This window comes from Daucus carota, chromosome 6 (genome assembly GCF_001625215.2).
Source record: "Daucus carota subsp. sativus chromosome 6, DH1 v3.0, whole genome shotgun sequence".
In the NCBI taxonomy this organism is placed as follows: domain Eukaryota; kingdom Viridiplantae; phylum Streptophyta; class Magnoliopsida; order Apiales; family Apiaceae; genus Daucus; species Daucus carota.
In genome coordinates, this window is record NC_030386.2 from 19466850 (window position 1) to 19487440 (window position 20591).

The window sequence follows — 20591 nt, forward strand, 5'->3', positions numbered from 1 at the left end:
TATAAGGGAACTCCTCACAACTGCCATCCAGGAAATAGTTACAATTGCTTGTTTTTAGATCATAATCTCTGCTGTGGATTTAAACTGCATTCTGTACTTAGTTACCTTAGATTCTGTAGTCTGTACTTAGTCACCTCATAAGAGCATCCACAACGCGGGTGTTTGCAAAGTTGTTTAGTGAGGTGGCAAGGTTGTTTGCCATTGGAGAAGATTGTTTAGAAAGTTGTTGGCAAAATTTGTTCAATCCAGACAACGGTTGTTTGCAATATTTTAATATTCTTTTATTTAATTTGCTGGACCTGCCAAGCCCACTGTCATAGATGTGATGTACTAAATAATTATATGCATGGATGCTAGCAACTCTGTGAAGGTTGTTTAGGATTGGAGTGGATTTAGACTAAAAATCATTAGAGATGACTTGGAAGAGAGAGTTTGTAAAATATTAATTTGAGCTGGAGGATGCAAACACCTTTGCATGTTGTTTGCATTAAACTTGCTCTAATGATGCACCTAGAGTCCAAGTATCCCAGATCATGCCTATGTTTAAACTGATCTGAGGTCAGCTACCGTGACAACAATTTGTTACACAATATCTGCAATAGCGGGTGGACTGCAAATTCTTGTTCTCCAATTCTTGAAAAAACCTTTTTTGTAGGGTAACTTTGTACTGCATGATAACGTTTCTGCTGGCTGTCAGTACATCAAAATCCAATGTTGGAGGGTTCTGTCGCCACAATTCCTCAGCACTACCTGACAACTTTGCAGAATAAAGAAAAATGCACCTCTAGTTTTCCTGTTTAATTATACGGTTTTTCTATGGTGTGCCCATGGGCACACACTAAGCACCAAAATTTATGAATTTGGATGGTTCTATATATTGGCTTACCATCTTTAATAATGGTGGACCCTCCCGCGTATACAACAACCACACCAATCAAAACCCTCCAATTCTATAAATGTTAGTGCTTATCATGTGCCCATGGGCACAGAGTAGACAAACCCTTAATTATAAGGGGAGCACTCTCGAATTTGGCAAGCCCTAATTGTGCGGTTACTGCAGTTGAATCAAACCTTCCTTCATGTAAGTTGTCTTCTTTTACCATCAGTATAGTATATTTTATATTAATGAATAACAAGAATTTTAAAGAAAAGGGGATGGTTGTCTAAAACTCTTTCCGCGGAAAACTACAATCTCTATCTTATACAGAAAACAGCCTTTATTACCGGGTAACTGATATAATTTTTTTTGGTTCAGAAAACCTACAACTTATACTTGTTATCATGTTCTTATCGAACTTGTCAAATATTTTACTGTAGTTTGTTTCTACATTATTTTTTGTCGACCTTAGAGCCGAGTCATTAGCCACAACAATACCTAAACATCCAGTCATCCAATGACTAGTTCACAAGTGCAGAACAAGTGTCTCAAAATTTCTCATTAACAAGTTTGCTGTACAGGTTTCTTAATTTGTTGGAGCCATTTTAAGTCGAGGCATTTCTCAAATATATCAGTGAGGATTGAAAGCAGAAAGATGCGAGAAACATGACGATGCAAATGGAGAAAAATCTTCAGCAATTGTTGATTGGATTCAACTGAATGAGCATGAAAGCCTGAGCCAAAAGTTTCTGAGGCTAAAGGAGAAAGAATTCGATTCAATCAGAATTTCGTGCCAAGAAAGATGCAGGAAGACAAGACGAAAGAATCCACCTGTAAAAGAAACAGTTGAGCAAATTTGATTAGTCAATAGTACAACCTAGGCCATGCAATGTTGATTGGTTCATTTGCAGAGATGAGATCTTCTATCACTCGGGCAAAATAATTTGTTCGAAAAAAGAACTCCATAAAAGACTAATATTTTGAAACGGAGGAGGTATCAAGTTGAAACAGTGTATACATTTTCTACATTTTATGTTATAAATAGAATGATATGCTATACTCGAAGTCTACCCCGAATTCCCTTCAAGATTAATGGTGATGAAAATATATCCTCTCTTTCCATGTCAACTAATTAAATTTTATTAATTATAAGATCAATATATTAAAATTATATGATAGGCAACATATGCATTTCAATAAAAATATATTTAGTAATGCAAATTTGACGAATTGCAAGTTAACTCCAAAATCGAGTCCGGGACTAAAAAATTTATATGTGTGCTAATTTTGTCCATTTTTATCAAAATTTATTGGCTTTTTTGTGCTCAAAGTACAAACGTAAGGACAAGGTCAATTACTGAAGATTGCTGATCTTGTGGATCAAATTACTATTATTGTCAGAATAGTTATAAGGATTTTTAAAAGATTTGTGATTTATTATAAGTGCAATAAATTTTTTACAAGTTTGTATTTGCTCAAAATACATATCATGCAGGAGGAGGAACAGAGAATGGGAAAGGAAGTATCGGAGAGCTGTCTGGACATTCTGCTTATAGAGACGGTCTCTTCCTATACCAATGGCTTCTATGCTGGCAAACCGGAACTCGTGGCTCAGGCTGTCGAGGCCATCGGTTATCAGGTTGGAAACCAGCTCTGTGAAAGGTAGGTTTGTTTCCCACGTTTCATCTTACACGCTTAAAAGATGCATTGTCGAGATGTGTGGAGATGGGCAACAATGTTACGTATCTCAGATTTACGTGTTCTGCATGCATGGATCCCGTGTTCTTAAATTTGAATTCAAAATTTAAAAATGTGCTTAGCTATTTATGACTTGAATCTAAAATATGAAAGTTTGTGAATTATAAGGCATGATCATAATAGTATTTACTGTGAAAAATTGGATTGTAATTCCTTAGCCTTTGGAAGACTTGATCTGGCTATCTTGAGTCACTTGCTCTGTAACCTTTGCTACTTAAACTGTCAATTGTTCAAGATGTATGGTTACAGTAAGGGTAGGCAACAATGCAACATATCAGAACTCTTAAGATTAATCCATATTAGTGAAAATGGATTGACTAGATAAGTGATTGACATGAGTTTCGTATAACATTGGATCAGAAAGTTTTGCGTTCCATCTTGTTACAGAGGGTTCTGCTGGCAATAAGAATTTTAACTTATGATCCCTATAAATGACTCAACTCATGCTAAGAGTCAGATGATTTGATTATCTCGTCGTGTTATTTCTAGGTACACGATGGAGAGGTCACAATTTAGTGATCACCTAGAAGCAATCAAATTTATCTGCACAGACTTCTGGATTAAGATCTTCAAGAAGCAGATAGATACCCTGAGGACAGATCATAAAGTGAGTGTTTGTCGCATTGAAGAACTAAAGCTCCTTGACAAAATTCAACTACATGACTATTTTCTTGTAGGGTACCTTTGTACTGAGAGATAATCGTTTCCGCTGGATTTCACGGGTGTCAAATCCAATATCAGAGGATTCCGGTGCTACATTTCCTTCAACACTGCCAGTAAATTTTGCACAATCAAGGAAAATGCACCTCTACTTTCCCTGCGGTATTATAAGGGGAGCACTCTCGAATTTGGCAATTCCTTGTGCAGTTACTGCAGACATATCAAGCCTTCCTTCATGTAAGTTACATTCTTTCAACTTCAACTTAATTATATACAACATGCAATATTAACCTGGTTTCGACCTTCAACTAGTACTTGTTATCATATTTTTATCGAAATGCAGCACAGCATGTCATATGTTTTTCAATAGGGAGTTCTCATTATAGTACTCTTACAATTTTTTAATGTCTTCTCAAGTAATCAGATCGGATAATCTGATAAACAGGTATATTTACTATCCAAATAAGGCGTGATTAGATATCAAACGGAAGAGATGGATCATAACATGTCTATATGAGCATCTTCTGAACACGGAACGCTGAAGGAAAAAGATCTGCATTCTTACCCTTCTTTCGACAGCCTGATCCCATGTCAAACAGCAAAAGATTTATAGGTACCAGGTGTTTCAAGGCTTCACTTCCTCGATGTCTCCCAAGCATGCATGGAGCATATTCATTAGATAGAGGGGACTGCACATTTTGTTATGTTTTCACATAAAGCACAAGATTTCTCATTGTTTTTGTGTTTTCTGCCTGAGTATGTTAGAATACAAATATGATTCTCGTAAGCCTTCTTCCTAACACCTTCATATTTTGGGTATTGGTCACTTAACACCCTTATGGACACGAAGACAAAATATAAATATTAGAAGAAATGGGCTTTCGAGTGAGGGGAATGTTAGAATACAAATATAATTGGATACCTCGAGATTTTAGAAGAAATGGTCATTAACAAAAGTGCTTGGACAGCTGAAACTTTATCAAGGCACCCATAACCAACACTGAGCTGAGCTTGAAATCATACACTTTCCTTTGTCAAATTTCAAAACTTTCCTTCGAGGGACGTAGAAAAGCTTGGTTTTCTCTGATTACAACACCAGCATTTGCTCTTCTAGGTTTAAGACCTGAGATGGATTTATGTTTTGGGTCCCCTGCATTCTCCGGCAACACTGATGCAGTGCCATCCACTTGAATCACTTGAGCACTATTATCTTCTAATTATTATGCGTCCAACTTCAAGGCCCATCAAATTTTACCTTTCTTGTCATCCAATATACTCTTTATAAGGGATATGTTTTTCAGAAAAATATTATACATAATATTAAAAAGAGCAAATAGATAAGTGAAAATCAGAAAATTTAGAAAGAATCTACAAAATTTTGTTAAAAAAAATGACATAAATTACTGAAATTATTTCAGATATTTTTTGAATTGAAATATCGTTCATACATTATTTGTGAGATATCACTTATATTTAGAGAAATACAACATAACGCAAAAACTAAATGAATATCTAATGTGGATCACTCTTAGACTAAAGACTGCTCATGCAAACAATATTGTGTTTTTGAACACGTACAATAATGCAAAAAAACATGTTTTTATTAGTTCAATTCATCACACAAAATTTTACACCCTAATCATATTAAAAAAATCTATTTAAAATTTAAGGTTCTACAACACAACGTGATTCCGTGATTCTATTTTAAATATTGATTCTCTCTTGAGCGCAATCCAATATATACAACTTGTTTGTAATTTCACACATTTGAAATTTATTATTTTTGATTACCATTACAATCACATTTACAACTATGACTGTATTTTTAAAGACAAGTATTTTTGTAAATTTTTCTATATAATAATTTATAATATAAATTATATATAATCATCTATTATATTTTGGGTTTGGGTGAATCAAATTTCAAGTAGGATTCGATAATTTGGATTGAAAATTAAAATTAAAATTTAAATATGAAAATTCAAGTTTAACCGGACCTAATTATGTAAAAATAGATCAATTGAATCAGATTTTTTGAACAAGACTTCAAATTTTATTTCAGTTAATAGATAATTTTAAAAATACCTAACCGTCTCATTCAATTATACATGTTAATTTTGACACGTTTCTTGAGATTTCTTTTAAGTTTAGTTTTATAATTTTTTTTCAAATTTATTTTTCTGAAAAAATTTGATTTTTAAATCTTTATTTAAATAAAACTAATTTAAAAAAATATTATTAAATAATATTTTATAAAAATGTCGAACTTATAAACAACACGAGTATCTTTAACCAGAGTACTTGTACTGCTTCTGTCCCTCCCATTTCTTATCAAATGGGTTGGGCACGGAGGTTAAGAAATAGATATAAAATAGTGGAAAAGAAGAAGAAAAGTGGGTGAAGTGGTGGGACCCATTGATTTTTAATCTATAAAAATAAGATAGTGGAATAAAAGTAATGTGAAAAGGAAAGAAAAGTGGAGAAGTGGTGGGACCATTAACGAATTGGATAGCACACTCCAAAAAAGAAAGCGTAAAGAAATGGAAGGGAGGGTAAGGAGTAAGTTTTAGCCAGATATTTTTAACCAGTAGTACAAAAATGGGTTCCGACACATGAGTCTGGTGTTAAACGGTATATACAATCATACATCACCAGATATGTCATAGACAATCATACCTCACCAGTTATCGTTTGACTAAAGGCATCGTTCTCGTTGACGAGCACTCTAGGTATTCTCTCTGTCTCTGAACTCAATATTTATCAATCTATTTGTATACATACGGATTTACTTATGTACACGTGTGTGTATGGATTCACTAGAGAAGCTCAATTGTGCTTTGAAACTGACCGAAGCTCGAAAAGAGCGTGCAGAGAAAGCGATTCTTTCTCTGTTTGCGGAGTGGAAGAATCTAGAGAGTCATCTAAATTCTTCCACTCATCAATTGTTACATGATTGCTTCACCGATATTCAATCGAGGGAGGCTCGGTTGAACGAGGTGAAGCAATCTGTAACAAGTAGTAATCGTGAACTTGATGAGATTAGGAGGAGTTTGGAGGAGAGGATGGAGGATGTGGAGAGGAGGGAGAGGGAGGTGAAGCGTGAGGAGGGGAGAGTTGAGGAGAAGAGGAGGGAGGTGAAATGTGTGTTCGAGAGGTTTGGGATGGAGAAGAGGGAGGTGGAGGGGATTAGGGAGGTGATTGAGGAGAGGTTTGAGGTGGTTAGGTTGAAGGGGAAGAGTATTGAGAATCTGGAGGTGAAGTTGGAGGTGATACGAGGGAATTTGGTGGAGAGGGAGAAGGAAGTGGCGATGATGCGGGAGGTGAATGAGAAGAGGAGTAAGGAGGTTGCGAGTATGGAGGAGGGTTTAGTTTTGAAGGAGAAGGAAATTGAGACGGTTAAGAAGATTACGCATGATTTGTGCCACGAGGTTAATTTGCAGAAGGAGAAGTCGGATTTGGAGAAAAGAGAGGTTGAGGAGAGGGTTAAGGAGCTTAAAATAAGGGAGAAAGAGCTTGAAGATCGGTTGAAACAGTTTGAATTGAAAGAGAAGCGGATAAAGGAGTCGGTGGAAGCTTTGGATTTGAAGAAAAAAGAAATGGAGGCGAAGAATGTTCCATCTGAAGAAAGAGGTAGGAGAATTGAAATTAGGGAGAAAAAACTTGAAAAGCAGCTGAAAGAATTTGAATTGAAAGAGAAGTACTTTAAGGAGTGGGTGGGAAGCACGAACGTGAAGGAGAAAGAAATTGATTTGAAGAATACCTTGTGTGAAGAAAGATGCAGGGAACTTCAACTTCGGGAGAAAAAACTTGATGATCAGATGAAAGAATTTGAATCGAAAGAGAAGCTGTTCCGAGAACGGGCTAAAGCTATTGATTTGAAGAAAAAAGGAGTCGATTCAGGGAAGATTTTGTACGAACAAAGGTGCGAGAAACTCAATTTGATGGAGAAAAACCATAATGCATTGTTGACAGAGTTTAAATTAAAAGAGCAGCAATTAGAAGATCGCGTCCACAGTTTTCAGAAGAAGGAGAAGGAAGTCGATTCAATCCGATTATCATGTGAAGAAAGATGCAGGAAATTTGAGTTGGAGAAGAAAAACGAATTTGAATTGAAAGAGAAGCACTTCAAAGAATGGGTTAAAACCGTTGATTTGAAGGAGAAGGAAATTGATTCAGTGTGGATTTTGAACGAGGAAAGATGCAAGAAACTTGACTCGATGGAGAAAACTCTTCATGAATTGTTGACTGGATTAAAATTCAAAGAGCAAAATCGAGTTGAAACTATTGAGGCAAAAGAGAAAGAAGTCGATTTAATTAGAATTTCATGTGAAGAAAGATGCAGAAAATTTGAGTTGGAGAAGAGAAAACTTGAAGACCAGATGAAAGAATCCGAAATTAAAAGGAGGCAGTTAAGCAATGTTGATCACTCAATTGTAAAACCTGAGCCATGCATTGTTGATAATTCATATGCAGATATAAGATTTTCTATTACTATGGGTGGAAAGAATTTGCTCTTGTATTTAATTAATCAGAAGAGGGATCTTGATTCCATGACCGAAGAAGTTTCTAGGGCTCTTAGGATGTCAATGAATCCTGGAAAATTAGTTTTAGATGCAATGCAAGACTTTTACCTGATAATAGAGGATAAGGAGTTCGAAGTGGATGTAGTTTGTAAAAGTAGCATTCTTTTGTTGGAGCAGCTGAGGAGAATATCTACTCAGATTCCACCACGGCTTAAAAAAGCAGCAATGGAAGTTGCACACGAATGGGAGAATAAAATGAAGAGCTCAGGGGAGGTTACTGTTTTCCTGAACCTCTTAGCTTCCTATGGGTTGGGGTCTTCTTTTGACCCAGAAGAGTTCTTAAATCTTTTTGAGGTTATTCATCAGCATGTAAAAATTTCAAATTTATGCCAGCTCCTTGGTTACCCTGATAAAATTAGTAAGTAACTTTTGCCATTGCCTTTAATTTTTATGCACATAATTGATTTTTTATGTGATGAAGATGGAATAAAAAACCATTTTTAGAAATTAATCCATTAACAAAAATATCATGTCTTACTGACAAAGTGATATTTTGATGCTGTGATATGTTATATCCTAATCAAACTTCTTTTTTGTTTATAATGAGCCGGCATTTTTTTTTAATCTGGTTGTCATTTCTTCAGTAACTGGTAGGATTACCTTATCTTTTCCTTGATGTATAAGTATATATACTAGATTAAGGATCTTATTAGGATTGTTTGAAAATTATGACCTACTTGTCTTGCACAGGTCTGATATAATCAGTATTTCTTCTTCTTGTATCTGACAGATCTTATCGAAATGATGTTAAAAAAGCAGCAGCATGTTAAAGCTCTTAAATATATATGTGTTTTTGGGCTGCGGGACAAGTTTCAGCCTGCATCACTACTGAAGGACTTGTTGAAGAATGCTGAAGAGACGTCAAACACTTTGCGTGAGAATAGTGACTATCCAGTTGATAAAAAAGTAATCTCTTTTTCTTGTTATCTTGTGCTAAATTCATGACTATGTTTGAGCTTATATTGACCTTAAAGCCACTTTTTAATTTGTTTAAGAGCTTTAACATGCTAGCTTATCTAATATTAAGATTATGCAGGAAGTCTGTAACTAAAAGAATTTCTTTTATCAAAAAAGTTGTTGAAATTTGATTTGAATTTGTTGTACAGGATGAGGTCATTGACAACATTGTAGCTTCACTAAGAGAGGCACTTGTGTGCATTTTTCATTACAAACTTGAATCTGAATACCCTCCAGAATGCATGGATGGATTTATTAAACAGCTTATACAAGAGAAGGAAGATGAAAAAGTTAGGTTATCAGCCTCTAACAATAGTGCAACAAAACAAGAGGCTGAGAAAAATTGTAAATCACTTACAGTTGTACCCGACCCAGCTGAGGGCTGCACTACTACGCTTACCAGCCCTTTTTTGTGCAATAGGAATGCCCTGGCTTTCATCCTTTCTAACATGGGCGCAAAAAGTTTGCAGGTTTTCTTGAGTGAAAATTCAGAAGACCATGAACTGCTAGGCTATGATATTTTCAACTTCCTCAAATTATTGAAGGACCCTGCAAAGCTTGTCCTGAATACTATTAAAGGATTTGATACACCGCTTTTGGAGAGAGATAAGTATTATGAATCCCCTGTGTTCATGAAAAGTTGCATTCTTTTGTTAGAACAGTTCATGAAACAATCACCTGAGATTGAACCACATGTGAAAGAGGACGCAAAGAAACTTGCATGTAATTGGAGAGTGAAAATGAGGACTCCTGTTCAGGTCTTGGGCTTTTTGCATCTTATTTCTGCCTATGGTCTTATATTAAGTTTTGAGGTCAGTGAGCTTGAGAGGCATTTTGAATTTGTGTCATGCATTAAACATGCTCCGGAGTTGTGCCAAGTCTTCCGATTCTCAGATAAGAGACCAAATCAGACCACAAGTTCAAGTATCTGTGATTTGCATCCAAAGAATACTCCTGGCCTCGAGATTGACCAAAAGGAAAATGATGAAAATAAATTAATTCACTCTGCGAATTATGCTAAACTTGTTCTAGATGCAATTCAAAGCTGTTATTTCTCGAACTGTGGAAATGTTAAATCTGTTGTAGCGAAATGTTTTATTATATTGCTAGAACAACTATTGAAAATGTCACCTCAAATTCAACCTCATGTCAAAGAGAAAGCTGCCAAATTTGCAATGGACTGGAAAACACTGCTTGTAGGTTATAATAACAGGAAGCCTGCAGAGGTTTATGGACTTTTTCATCTTTTGGCGGTCTATAAAGTGGCTCCTGCTGTTGATTCAGAAGAACTTCTTGGCTTCTTGGACTGCGTTTATTTACGAAGGACAGCTCCCGAATTAGTTCGGCACACGGGACTGTCACATAGAATTTCTGGTATGTTATCTCTGATTTTCTTTTATGCAACACTATAATTGCTTTTGCATTTGAAGATTTCAGAAAAGCAAGTGTACTTGCTCATTTTTATTTTGGGGTAGCCCATTTTATGGGTAATTATAACAAAAAAGATCACTCAATTAAGGGTAAAATGGACTTCTGTATTATTTTTACTGCAGAATTTTGAAGCCTTCTTCATGCTGCACCTTTGGAAAATGTATAGAAGAAATTACTTGGGTTGGGTGTGTGAGTTTAGTAGGCGTACTCAAGCCATGCATTGTGAACATTTTAACATTTGAAAATAAAATTGTATAGCAGCTTTTAAATTCTTTCTTAAAAGTAGTCTGATAAAAGTTAAAACTGATGAACACTGTTTCCTTGCCAACAGATTTCATAGAAAGGATCATTCAAAAGGGGGACAGGATTCAGGCCATCCGATACATATATGAGTTTCATCTTGTTGGAAAGTTCCCTCCGGTGCCTATTCTCAAAGATCACATAAGCTCTAAAATAGTGCCGGTAATTTTTCTTGACCCAGTAATATGTTTTCCTTGATACTTCATAATTTTCTTATTTCTTGTCTCCTGTCCAATTGCCAAGCTGATTTTATACTTGTTTTAAACATTATGACAGGGTAATGTCATAAGCAGACAACTTGCTGCCCTTAGAGAAGTGATAAGATGCATCACAGACCATCAGCTTGAGGTTGAGTATCCACCTGATAATCTTTTAGCACAATTAGAGCAGCTACTAGAGCAGGCTAAGGTCACAGGAGTAGCGTGTCAATCGTTTACGAACTTCGCGATTAAACCACCAGCTGCATCTGGGCCTGAAGCTCAAACACAAAAGTTCGTAAATACACCACATGCAGCATCTGGGCCTGAAGCTCAAACACATACGTTCGTAGATACGCCACATGCAGCATCTGGGCCTGAAGCTCAAACGCATAAGAAGTTCGAAAGGAAAAGGTGTGCTGATCCTGTACCTAAAGCTCAAACACAATGCCATGTCAGCAAACATCCGCGGATCGAAACACAATGGCATGTCAGCAAACATCCGCAGATTGGCCCACCGGCAGGAACTCCCTTGAATGTTCCATTCCCTGCTTTTGGCACAATGACAAACTTTGCCAACTCTCAGGGGGCCTATATGCAGCATGTGCCCGAAGCTCATATGCGATGGCATATCAGCCAACGTCAGCAGATTGAACTAGCAGGGCCTTCCTTGAATGTTCCATCTCCTGCACTTCACTCAGTAACGTACTTCCCTAAACATCCGTTTTTTGTCAATCCACAGAATGCACTACATGGTCAACATCCGCAGATTGAAATAACAGGGCCTTCCTTGAATGTTCCATCTCCCGCTCTTCACTCAGTGACGAACTTCCCTGAACATCCGCTTGCTGTCAATCCACAGAATGCACTACATGGTCAACGTTCACAGATTGAACAAGCATGGCCTTCCTTGAATGTTCCACCTCCCGCTCTTCACTCAGTGACGAACTTCCCTAGACATCCACTTGCCGGCAATCCACATAATGCACTACATGGTCAACATCCGCAGATTGAACAAGCAGGGCCTTCCTTGAATGTTCCACCTCCCGCTCTTCACTCAGTGACGAACTTCCCTAGACATCCGCTTGCTGGCAATCTACAGAATGCACCACATGGTCAACATCCGCAGATTGAACAAGCAGGGCCTTCCTTGAATGTTCCATCTCCCGCTCTTCACTCAGTGACGAACTTCCCTCAACATCCGCTTGCTGTCAATCCACATAATGCACTACATGGTCAACGTCCGCAGATTGAACAAGCAAGGCCTTCCTTGAATGTTCCATCTCCAGCTCTTCACTCAGCGACGAACTTCCCTAAACTTCCGCTTGTTGTCAATCCGCAAAATGCACAACATGGCTGACTTGATTTCGGATCATAGCGTTCGTAGAGTACCAAGTTAGTTAACTTAGCTTCAGTGATCTGTTATCGATGTTAATGTTCATAACTACATCTTGTGTCTTGTGATGTGTAACTGTAGAGTTCGATGTAACGTATCTTGTATTGTAAAAACTTACTCAAGAAAATGAAAGATGCTGCCAAAAATGAGTTGCTTTTTAGTTGCCAGAAATTGTTCACCAACAAAAATATCATTATACATTGAGATCAAAAGATAAATGACATTATGAACTTGACTAGTTTACTCAAATGCGCATGAATTTTGTTCTATTTATTTTTTATTTCCTTCTTTCCTCTACACTTTTTTCCTCAAATTCACTAATGTTATATATTAATTTATTTTATCATAATTTTTTCAAGTAACATATGAAATACCGATTAAAAAAGAATCAATAAAATAAAATTATTTGTAATTAACTCAACCTAACTTGGTATAAATAATTTATAACTCGAACTCAAAATTCAGTTTAAATAATTTATAGACTTCGAACTCAAGATCATATTCCGGACTCAAATCCGAAATCCCGTCTAAATAATTTATGATTCGAATTCAAAATCCGGCTCCGAACTCAAACCCGAAGTCCGGTTTAAATAATTTACGACTCGAACTCGAACCCGGCTGACCGGAGTACTAAAAAGCCTAAGCATTTTGCTTGACAACATTCATCTCATCAATTCCCTGCCATTCTAGGTATTCTTCATCCTCTGTAAGTTCTGGCTTGTGTTTATCCATTTTATTAAATACATATATATATTTCTATTTTAGCACATGTATGCATATGGATTCAGTAGAGAAGCTCAATTCAGTAATAAAATTGACAAAAGCTCGAGAAGAGCAGGTAGAGAAAGCTATGCTCTCTCTACTAGTTGAGTGGAAGAATCTAGAGAGTCTAGATTCTTCCACTCAACAATTGTTACAGGATTGCTTCACCAATATTCAATCAAGGGAGTCTCAGTTGAATGAGGTGAAGCAATCTGTAACGGCTCGGTTGAGTGAGGTGAAGCAATCTGTAACGAGTAGTAGTGAAGTACTCAACGAGGTGAGGAATAGTTTGGAGAGTAGGATGAAGGAGGTGGAGAGGAGGGAGAGGGAGGTAGAGGGTGAGAAGAGGAGAGTCGAGGAGAAGAGGAGGGAGGTGGAATGTGTGTTCGAGAGGTTTGAGATGGAGAAGAGGGAGCGGGAGGCGATTGAGGAAAGGTTTGAGGTGGTTAGGTTGAAGGAGAAGAGTATTGAGAGTCGGGAGGTGAAGTTGGAGGCGATTTGCGGGGATTTGGAGGAGAGGGAGAAGGAGGTGGGGAGGATGCGGGAGGTGATTGAGAAGAGGAGTAAGGAGGTTGAGGGTATGGAGGAGGGTTTTGCTTCGAAGGAGAGGGAAATTGAGATGCTTAGGAAGTTTACCTATGAATTTTGTACGAGGTTTAATTTGCAGAAGGAGAAGTTCGATTTGGAGAAGAAGGAGGTTGAGGAGACGGTTAAGGAGCTTGAAATGAAGGAGAAGTGTTTGAAGGAGCGGATTGAAATGATTGATAAGAGGGAGAAGGAAATTGATGCAAAGAATGTTATGAGCAAAGAACGATGTAAGGGAGTTGAAATTAGGGAGAAAAAGCTTGAAGATCGGTTGAAACAGTTTGAATTGAAAGAGAAGCGGTTAAAGGAGTCGATGGAAGCTATGGATTTGAAGAAGAAAGAAAATGAACTGAAGAACGTATCTAGTGAAGAAAGCTGTAGGAGACTTGAACATAGGGAGAAAAAGCTTGAAGACCAGCTGAAAAAACTTGAATTGAAAGAGAAGTACTTCAAGGAGTGGGTGGGAGACATGGAAGTGAAGGAGAAAGAAATTAATTTGAAGAATGCCTTAAGTGAAGAAAGGTGCAGGAAACTTCAAAGTAGGGAGAAAAAGCTTGATGATCAGACGAAAGAATTTGAATCTAAAGAGAAGCAATTCAGAGAACGGGTGAAAACCAATGATATAAAGAAAAAAGAGGTTGATAGAGGGAGGATTCTGAATGAAGAAAGATGCAAAAAACTCGATTTAATGGAGAAAAACCATATTGAGTTGTTGACTGAGTTTAAATTAAAAGAGCAGCAGTTTGAAGATCGTGTCAAAAGTTTTGAGAAGAAGGAGAAAGAAGCTGATTCATTCCGATTATCATGCGAAGAGAGATGCAGGAAATTTGAGTTGGAGAAGGAAAGAGAATTTCAATTGAAAGAGAAGCGCTTTGAAGAATGGGTTAAAAACATTGATGTAAAGGAGAATGGAATTGATTCAGTATGGATTTTGAATGAAGAAAGATGCAAGAAACTTGACTCAATGGAGAAAACTGTTCAAGAATTGTTGACTGGATTAAAATTAAAAGAGCAGCATGAAAATCGAGTCAAGAGTATTGAGGCCAAGGAGAAAGAAGTAGATTCAATCAGAATTTCGTGTGAAGAGAAATGCAGAAAATTTGAGTTGGAGAAGAAAAAACTCGAAGACCAGATCAAAGAATCTGAAATGAAAAAGAAACAGTTATGCAATGTTGACCTCTCAATTGTAAAACCTGAGCCATGCAGTGTTGATGGTTCATATGCAGATATAAGATTTTCTATAACTATGGGTGGAAAGAATTTGCTCTTGTATTTAATTAATCAAAAAAGGGATCTTCATTCCATGAGTGACGAAGTTTTTAGGGTTCTTAGGATGTCAGTGGATCCTGTAAAACTAGTCTTAGATGCAATGCAAGACTTTTACCTGATTCTAGAGAATAAGGAGTTCGAATCGGATGTAGTTTGTAAAAGTAGCAATCTTTTGTTGGAGCAGTTGAGGAGGATTTCTACTCAGATTCAACCATGTCTTAGAAAAGCAGCCATGGAACTTGCACATGAATGGGAGAATAAAATGAAGAGCTCAGGGGAGGTTACTGTTTTCCTGAACCTTTTAGCGTCCTATGGGTTGGGGACTGCTTTTAACCCAGGAGAGTTCCTAACTCTTTTTGAGGTTATCGGTCAGCATAAACAAATTTCAGAGTTATGCCAGCTCCTTGGTTACACCGAAAAAATAAGCGGTGAGTTTCATGTTTGCTTTCAAGTTTATGTACATGATTTAATGTCTATGAGATATACATGGAACAGTCCTTCTTAGAAAATACTCTAATAAAAAATGCATGCCATAGTACCAAAGTAATTTTTATGCTGTAGTAATGCTGTACTATTATGTTATCCCAACCTGAAACTTTTTCTGCTTTCTTGAACACAGAACTAATGGGATATATATAAGTATCAAGCATGTCTCTGGATGTAATTTCTCTGTAATTAGTATCTTTGTATCTGTACATAAATATATTATTTTTAGGTTCTTTTCACGTTTTGTTTCAAAATCACAACCTTGTGGTGCACAGATCTGATATTTCAGGTTCTTATATGTGACAGATCTTATTCAAGTTATGTTAAAAGAGCATCAGCACGTTAAGGCTGTTAAATATGTTTGTGCTTTTGGGCTTCGTGACAAGTTTAAACCTGCATCACTTCTAAAAGAATTGTTGAAGAATTCTGAAGAGGCGTCAAAGGCTTTGTGTGAGAATAGTGACTGCCCAATTGACAAAAAGGTAATTCTCCTTTCTTGTTGTTTTATTATATTTATGGCAATATTTCTGAGCTTATATTTACTTTATATGATACCAGCACAAAGTCACAAAAAGGTTGGAAAAAGGGTAAGTTCAATAGAGAGTCTAGTGACATATAAAACCCGTGCTTTATTGGATATTCAGTTCAGAAACTCTTTATATTAAGTTCTTCTTGAAATTAAATTGAAGGTTAATATTCTTTCTTACGCTAAAGACTACTGACATAAAATTTTATCCCAAGTTTCTTTCCTGCAATTATAAATTGCAGTTTATCCTTAAAGCATCTTAAGTTTAGTTTATAAGTGCAAAGGCCCGCACTTTTTCGGACTATTAAATCGAGCTAAACTAAAATACAATTCAATTTATCAATCCAAAAATCTTGTTACAAATACATCAACTACAAATCATTAACCTAACGAAAAGTGCAATCTTGTTACAAATGTATTTTAGGTTAAGGATTTGTAATTGATATACTTGTAACAAGATTATGGATTGATAAATTGAATTGTATTTTAGTTTAGCTCGATTTAATAGTCGTAAAAGTGTGGCCTGTTACAATAAGGAAACAGTTGAGCATTAAATTGCTTTTGTCCAAAAACGCTAAGAAAGCTTCTCTTACTTCTGGGTCTGGGAAAGCAATGCTTGATGGGGGCTTAGAAGTGTTTGATAATATAATATCTCAAAATGGTACGAGAGCTCTCTGAATATGCTTGTCATGGTTGTTAAGTAACAACTAGTCAACAAGTAACAACTTTCATGCATGGGTCTTGCGTTCGGATTTCCTTTTGCATTTGAACTTATTGATATGGAGACTGTGTATGCACCTCCATGCATGGATTTGGGAGGATGTACTAGTTTGTCACCATAAATGTTTTAGATGATATGGCAACAAAACAATATTATTAAAAATCTGGTCCAAAAAATTGTGCAGGAAGAGGCCATAGATAACATTGTGGTTTCACTGAGAGAGGCACTGTTATGCATTTTATGTTACAAACTTGATTCAGAATGCCCTCCAGAATGCATTGAAAGATTCATTAAACAGCTTCTTCAGCAGAAAAAAGATGAAAAAGTTAAGTTATCAGTCTCTAACAATGATGCAGCAATGCAAGGAACTGATAAAAATTGTAATTCAGCCACAGTTTTACCTGACCCAAGTGATGACTGCAATACTCAGCTTAAAGCTAGCTGTCCTATACTTGACAGTGAAAATGCGCTGGCTACGGTCCTTTCTGATATGGACGGAATAAGGTTGCTGCATTTCTTGAATGAAAATTCGGAAGATCATGAACTGTTAGGAGATGATATTTTATTTGTTCTGAATTCTTTAATGGAGTCTGCAAAGTTTGTCCTGCATGCCATTAAAGGAATTTATGCTCCCCATTCAGAAATAGGAGATAAAAACTTTGACTCCCTTGTTACCATGAAAAGTTGCATTCTTCTGTTAGAACAGCTTATGAAACAATCACCAAAGATCAAGAAAGAGGTTGAAGCCGACGCAATGAAACTTGCATCTGATTGGAAAGCAAAGATGAGGACTCCTCTTCAGGTCTTGGGCTTCTTGCATCTTATTTGTACCTACAATCTTAATTCAAGATTTGAGGTCAGTGAGCTTCAGAGGCACTTTGAATATGTTTCATACCTTAAACACTCTCATGAGTTATGCCAAGTCTTCAGATTATCAGATAAGAGCCTGAATCAGACCAAGACTTCAGATAGTTGTCACTGGCATCAAAAGAATTCTTCTGGTTTCAATTTGAGCAAAAAGGAAGATAACAACACTGGTGTTATGCACTCTGCAAATTTAGGCAAACTTGTTTTAGACGCAATTTGTCACTGTTATTACTCAAATCTGAAGGGCAAAAGAATTTTAAAGCCTACAGTGGTGAAGTGCTTTATAATTTTGCTAGAGAAACTATTGACAATGTCACCACAAATTCAACCTCATGTCAGAAAGAGAGCTGCCAAATTTGCTGTTGACTGGAAAGTGCAGCTTTCAGATATTACTAGTAAGAATTCAGGAGAGGTATTTGTGCTTTTCCACCTTTTGGCGGTCTATAAAGTGGCTTCTTCAGTTGATACAAATGAGCTTCTAGGCCTCTTGGACAGTATATATACAAGGAGGAGGATGCCTGAATTGATCCGGCTCCTAGGGCTGGGACATAAAGTTCCTGGTATGGTATCTCGCCTTTTCTCTCTATGTAATCTTAATAGTTATATTTTGATTCAAAATTTGGAAAAATGGAGTTACTGTCACCATTTCATATAGGCACAAATCTTTATTTTATGTTCATAATTATATCACTTAATTAGGGTAATGGTATCTTATATTATGCAAGTGCAGCACTAACAAGCATTCTTGATGCCACACCACTAGTAAGTATAATAGGGAAAAAAGAAATCTGGGATGTGCCTGCGAGTTTAGCAGGTGCACTTGAGGCATGCCACCTTAAACTTTATAAGATTTGAACAAAGAGAAATTACAGCAGCTTTTTAAGTCTTTCTTTTGTATAGTTCAGAAAATCAATGTATCATGTTTCCTGCCAACAGATTTTGTAGAAAGTCTCATTCAGAAGGGGGACAGGCTTCAGGCCATCCGATACATATATGAATTTGAGCTTGTTGGGAAGTTTCTACCGGTGCCTATCCTAAAAGATCACCTGAGCTCTAAGGAAGTGATGGAAATGTCTCCTGTATGTTTTCTTCGATCTATTTCTCATTCCATTTTATTAGCCTTTAATCGAACTTCCAAGCTGATTATGTTGTTTTAAATACTATAACAGGCTAACATTGGCATAATAAGCAAACAACTTGGCATCCTTAGAGGATTAGTAAAATGCATCAAAGACCATCAGCTAGAGGTTGAGTATCCACCTGAAGATCTTTTAGCTCAAATTCAGAATCTAGAGGAGAAGTCTAAGGAGGTCACAGAAAGATCTCAGTCATATAAGAATTGCAGCAAGAGGCCGCATGTTTCTGGCCCAGATCCTAGGCCTGAAGCCCAATCGCATACAAATTTTCAAAAACGACCTGCTGCAGGCCTATATCCTCGACCTGAAGCTCAAACGCAATGGCGTATCAGCAAACATCCACGAGTTGAGCCACCAGCCGGATTTTCCTCGAATGTTCCATTCCCTGCCTTTAACCCAATGGCAAACTTTGCCCGCTGTGAGGGGGCCTATATGCAGTCTGGACCTGAAGCTCAAAGGCAATGGCATATCAATCAACTTCCGCAGGCTCGACCACCAGGACCGAGCTTATATGTTCAACCTCCTTTTCACCCAATGCCAAACTTTCTCAACACTCCACCTGCATTTAATCCACAGAATGCGCTTCAATCTTAATGCAAGTGTCTGCACATAGCAGCAAGTCATGAAGCTTCTTATCACTTTTTTGGAAGACGGATGAAAATCTTATCTGCAATTTTCCAGTAACAATGTCTTGAGGGTCTGCGGGATCCTCAGCATGTTAATTCTCCTGGTCTTTCTTGCAATGTGAAGAATGTAAATTTCAATGTAACCCATACTTGATAGTATGTTTTGTTTCCTGCTGCTTAATCTTTCTGGAGATCATAAGAGGGCCTCAGGATTTGTTACCATATACTCCTATCTAATGGGGCCGTTTGGGTTATGTTAAAAATTATCTTAAAAGAAGTATTTCTTCCTCAAAATAAAGAAGTGGAGTTTAAGTGACAAGTAAATTAAATAAGTTGTTAAATTTTTAGGAAAAGAAGTAGAAGTTGTAAAAAAAAGCTGCATTTTCTACTTCCAACTTCTTTCTCACAACATGTTAAAAGTACCATGCTTTTTTACACAAATATATAAAGAAAAACAGAATTTACGTTATCCAAAATGGGGTAATATCTTTTTCAACAATTAGTAAGCAGCTAAAATTCTTTTGCATACAAATCGAATTAGGGAGGATGATGTTGGATTGTTTAATTTAGTCAAAGCAGTTATAGGAATTTAAAAATTGAAACAAAAATATCTAGCAAAACTTTATTTAATTTCGAATTTAGCTGGTCATAAGCGATTTTAATATTCTTCTCTAAGTACAATTTCATTTTAAGTTCGAATTTTTTAATAGTGTGAAGATGATAGTTCGAATCTTGATAAAACTTTCCAAAAAAAATTAATATTTCCTGTATTATTCAAATATTTCAGAAAAAAGACTAAACTATCACGTTTTCATCGTATACAGTCCAGAACAAAAACCGAAGGGACAGTTTAGCGAAATACTTATTACATACAAATGAAAATTCAATTACAAGTGATAAGTAATTTTTATGAATAAATTTTCTGGTGTTTATAATTTTTTGTGTAAAAAACATTATTAGTATAATAATAAATTATTACAAACTATCTTTTAAAATGATCCTCTATATATTTGTAAAATCAAACTTCAAAAATAAAAATAAATAACTAAAAAGTTATAATTTTGAACTTGTTTGATTCTAACTTATACGTAAGAAATTGACTTATAATTCGTACATAAACAAACAACATAAATAAACGATTTGTTTCTGACTTATAAGTCTAATAAAGACGCCTATAAGCTCACCCAAACATTTGGGAGTTTACCGACATAATTAAACTAATGCTTTGCTCCCGAGTTTTTTTTAGGAGAGGTAGCAAGTGAATGTAAGTGAAAGCATTTCATCCCACTTTTGGAGTGAAACTATTCCATATTTGCGCTCACTTTAATTTATTTTGATCCATTTAATTCGGTAGCACGAATAGAAGTGAAAGTTAGATAATTTTACTTACTTTTCACTTATTTTTTTTCATGTTTAAAACCCGGGAGCAGGTGTAAATGATCCTACTTGTTAGT

General features: G+C 36.3%; 3 protein-coding genes across 3 annotated transcripts; all 3 read left to right on the forward strand.

Annotated features, from left to right (window-relative positions):
* The first annotated feature begins 2354 nt into the window (after positions 1–2354).
* Positions 2355–3977, forward strand: LOC108226009 (uncharacterized). The gene is made up of 4 exons (XM_064078929.1): positions 2355–2539; positions 3125–3242; positions 3313–3532; positions 3741–3977. Exons 1-4 carry the CDS (start codon positions 2367–2369, stop codon positions 3770–3772), a joined length of 543 nt encoding a protein of 180 aa, XP_063934999.1. The 5' UTR covers positions 2355–2366; the 3' UTR covers positions 3773–3977.
* A 1976-nt stretch (positions 3978–5953) lies between these two features.
* Positions 5954–12330, forward strand: LOC108227434 (uncharacterized). The gene is made up of 5 exons (XM_017402569.2): positions 5954–8236; positions 8609–8784; positions 8985–10209; positions 10598–10728; positions 10843–12330. The coding sequence occupies exons 1-5, from the start codon at positions 6103–6105 to the stop codon at positions 12121–12123; spliced, it is 4947 nt and encodes a 1648-aa protein (XP_017258058.1). The 5' UTR covers positions 5954–6102; the 3' UTR covers positions 12124–12330.
* Positions 12331–12871: 541 nt separating this feature from the next.
* LOC108224867 (uncharacterized) lies at positions 12872–19409 on the forward strand. The gene is made up of 5 exons (XM_017399612.2): positions 12872–15203; positions 15568–15743; positions 16693–17935; positions 18312–18454; positions 18545–19409. Exons 1-5 carry the CDS (start codon positions 12932–12934, stop codon positions 19103–19105), a joined length of 4395 nt encoding a protein of 1464 aa, XP_017255101.2. The 5' UTR covers positions 12872–12931; the 3' UTR covers positions 19106–19409.
* Positions 19410–20591: the final 1182 nt, after the last annotated feature.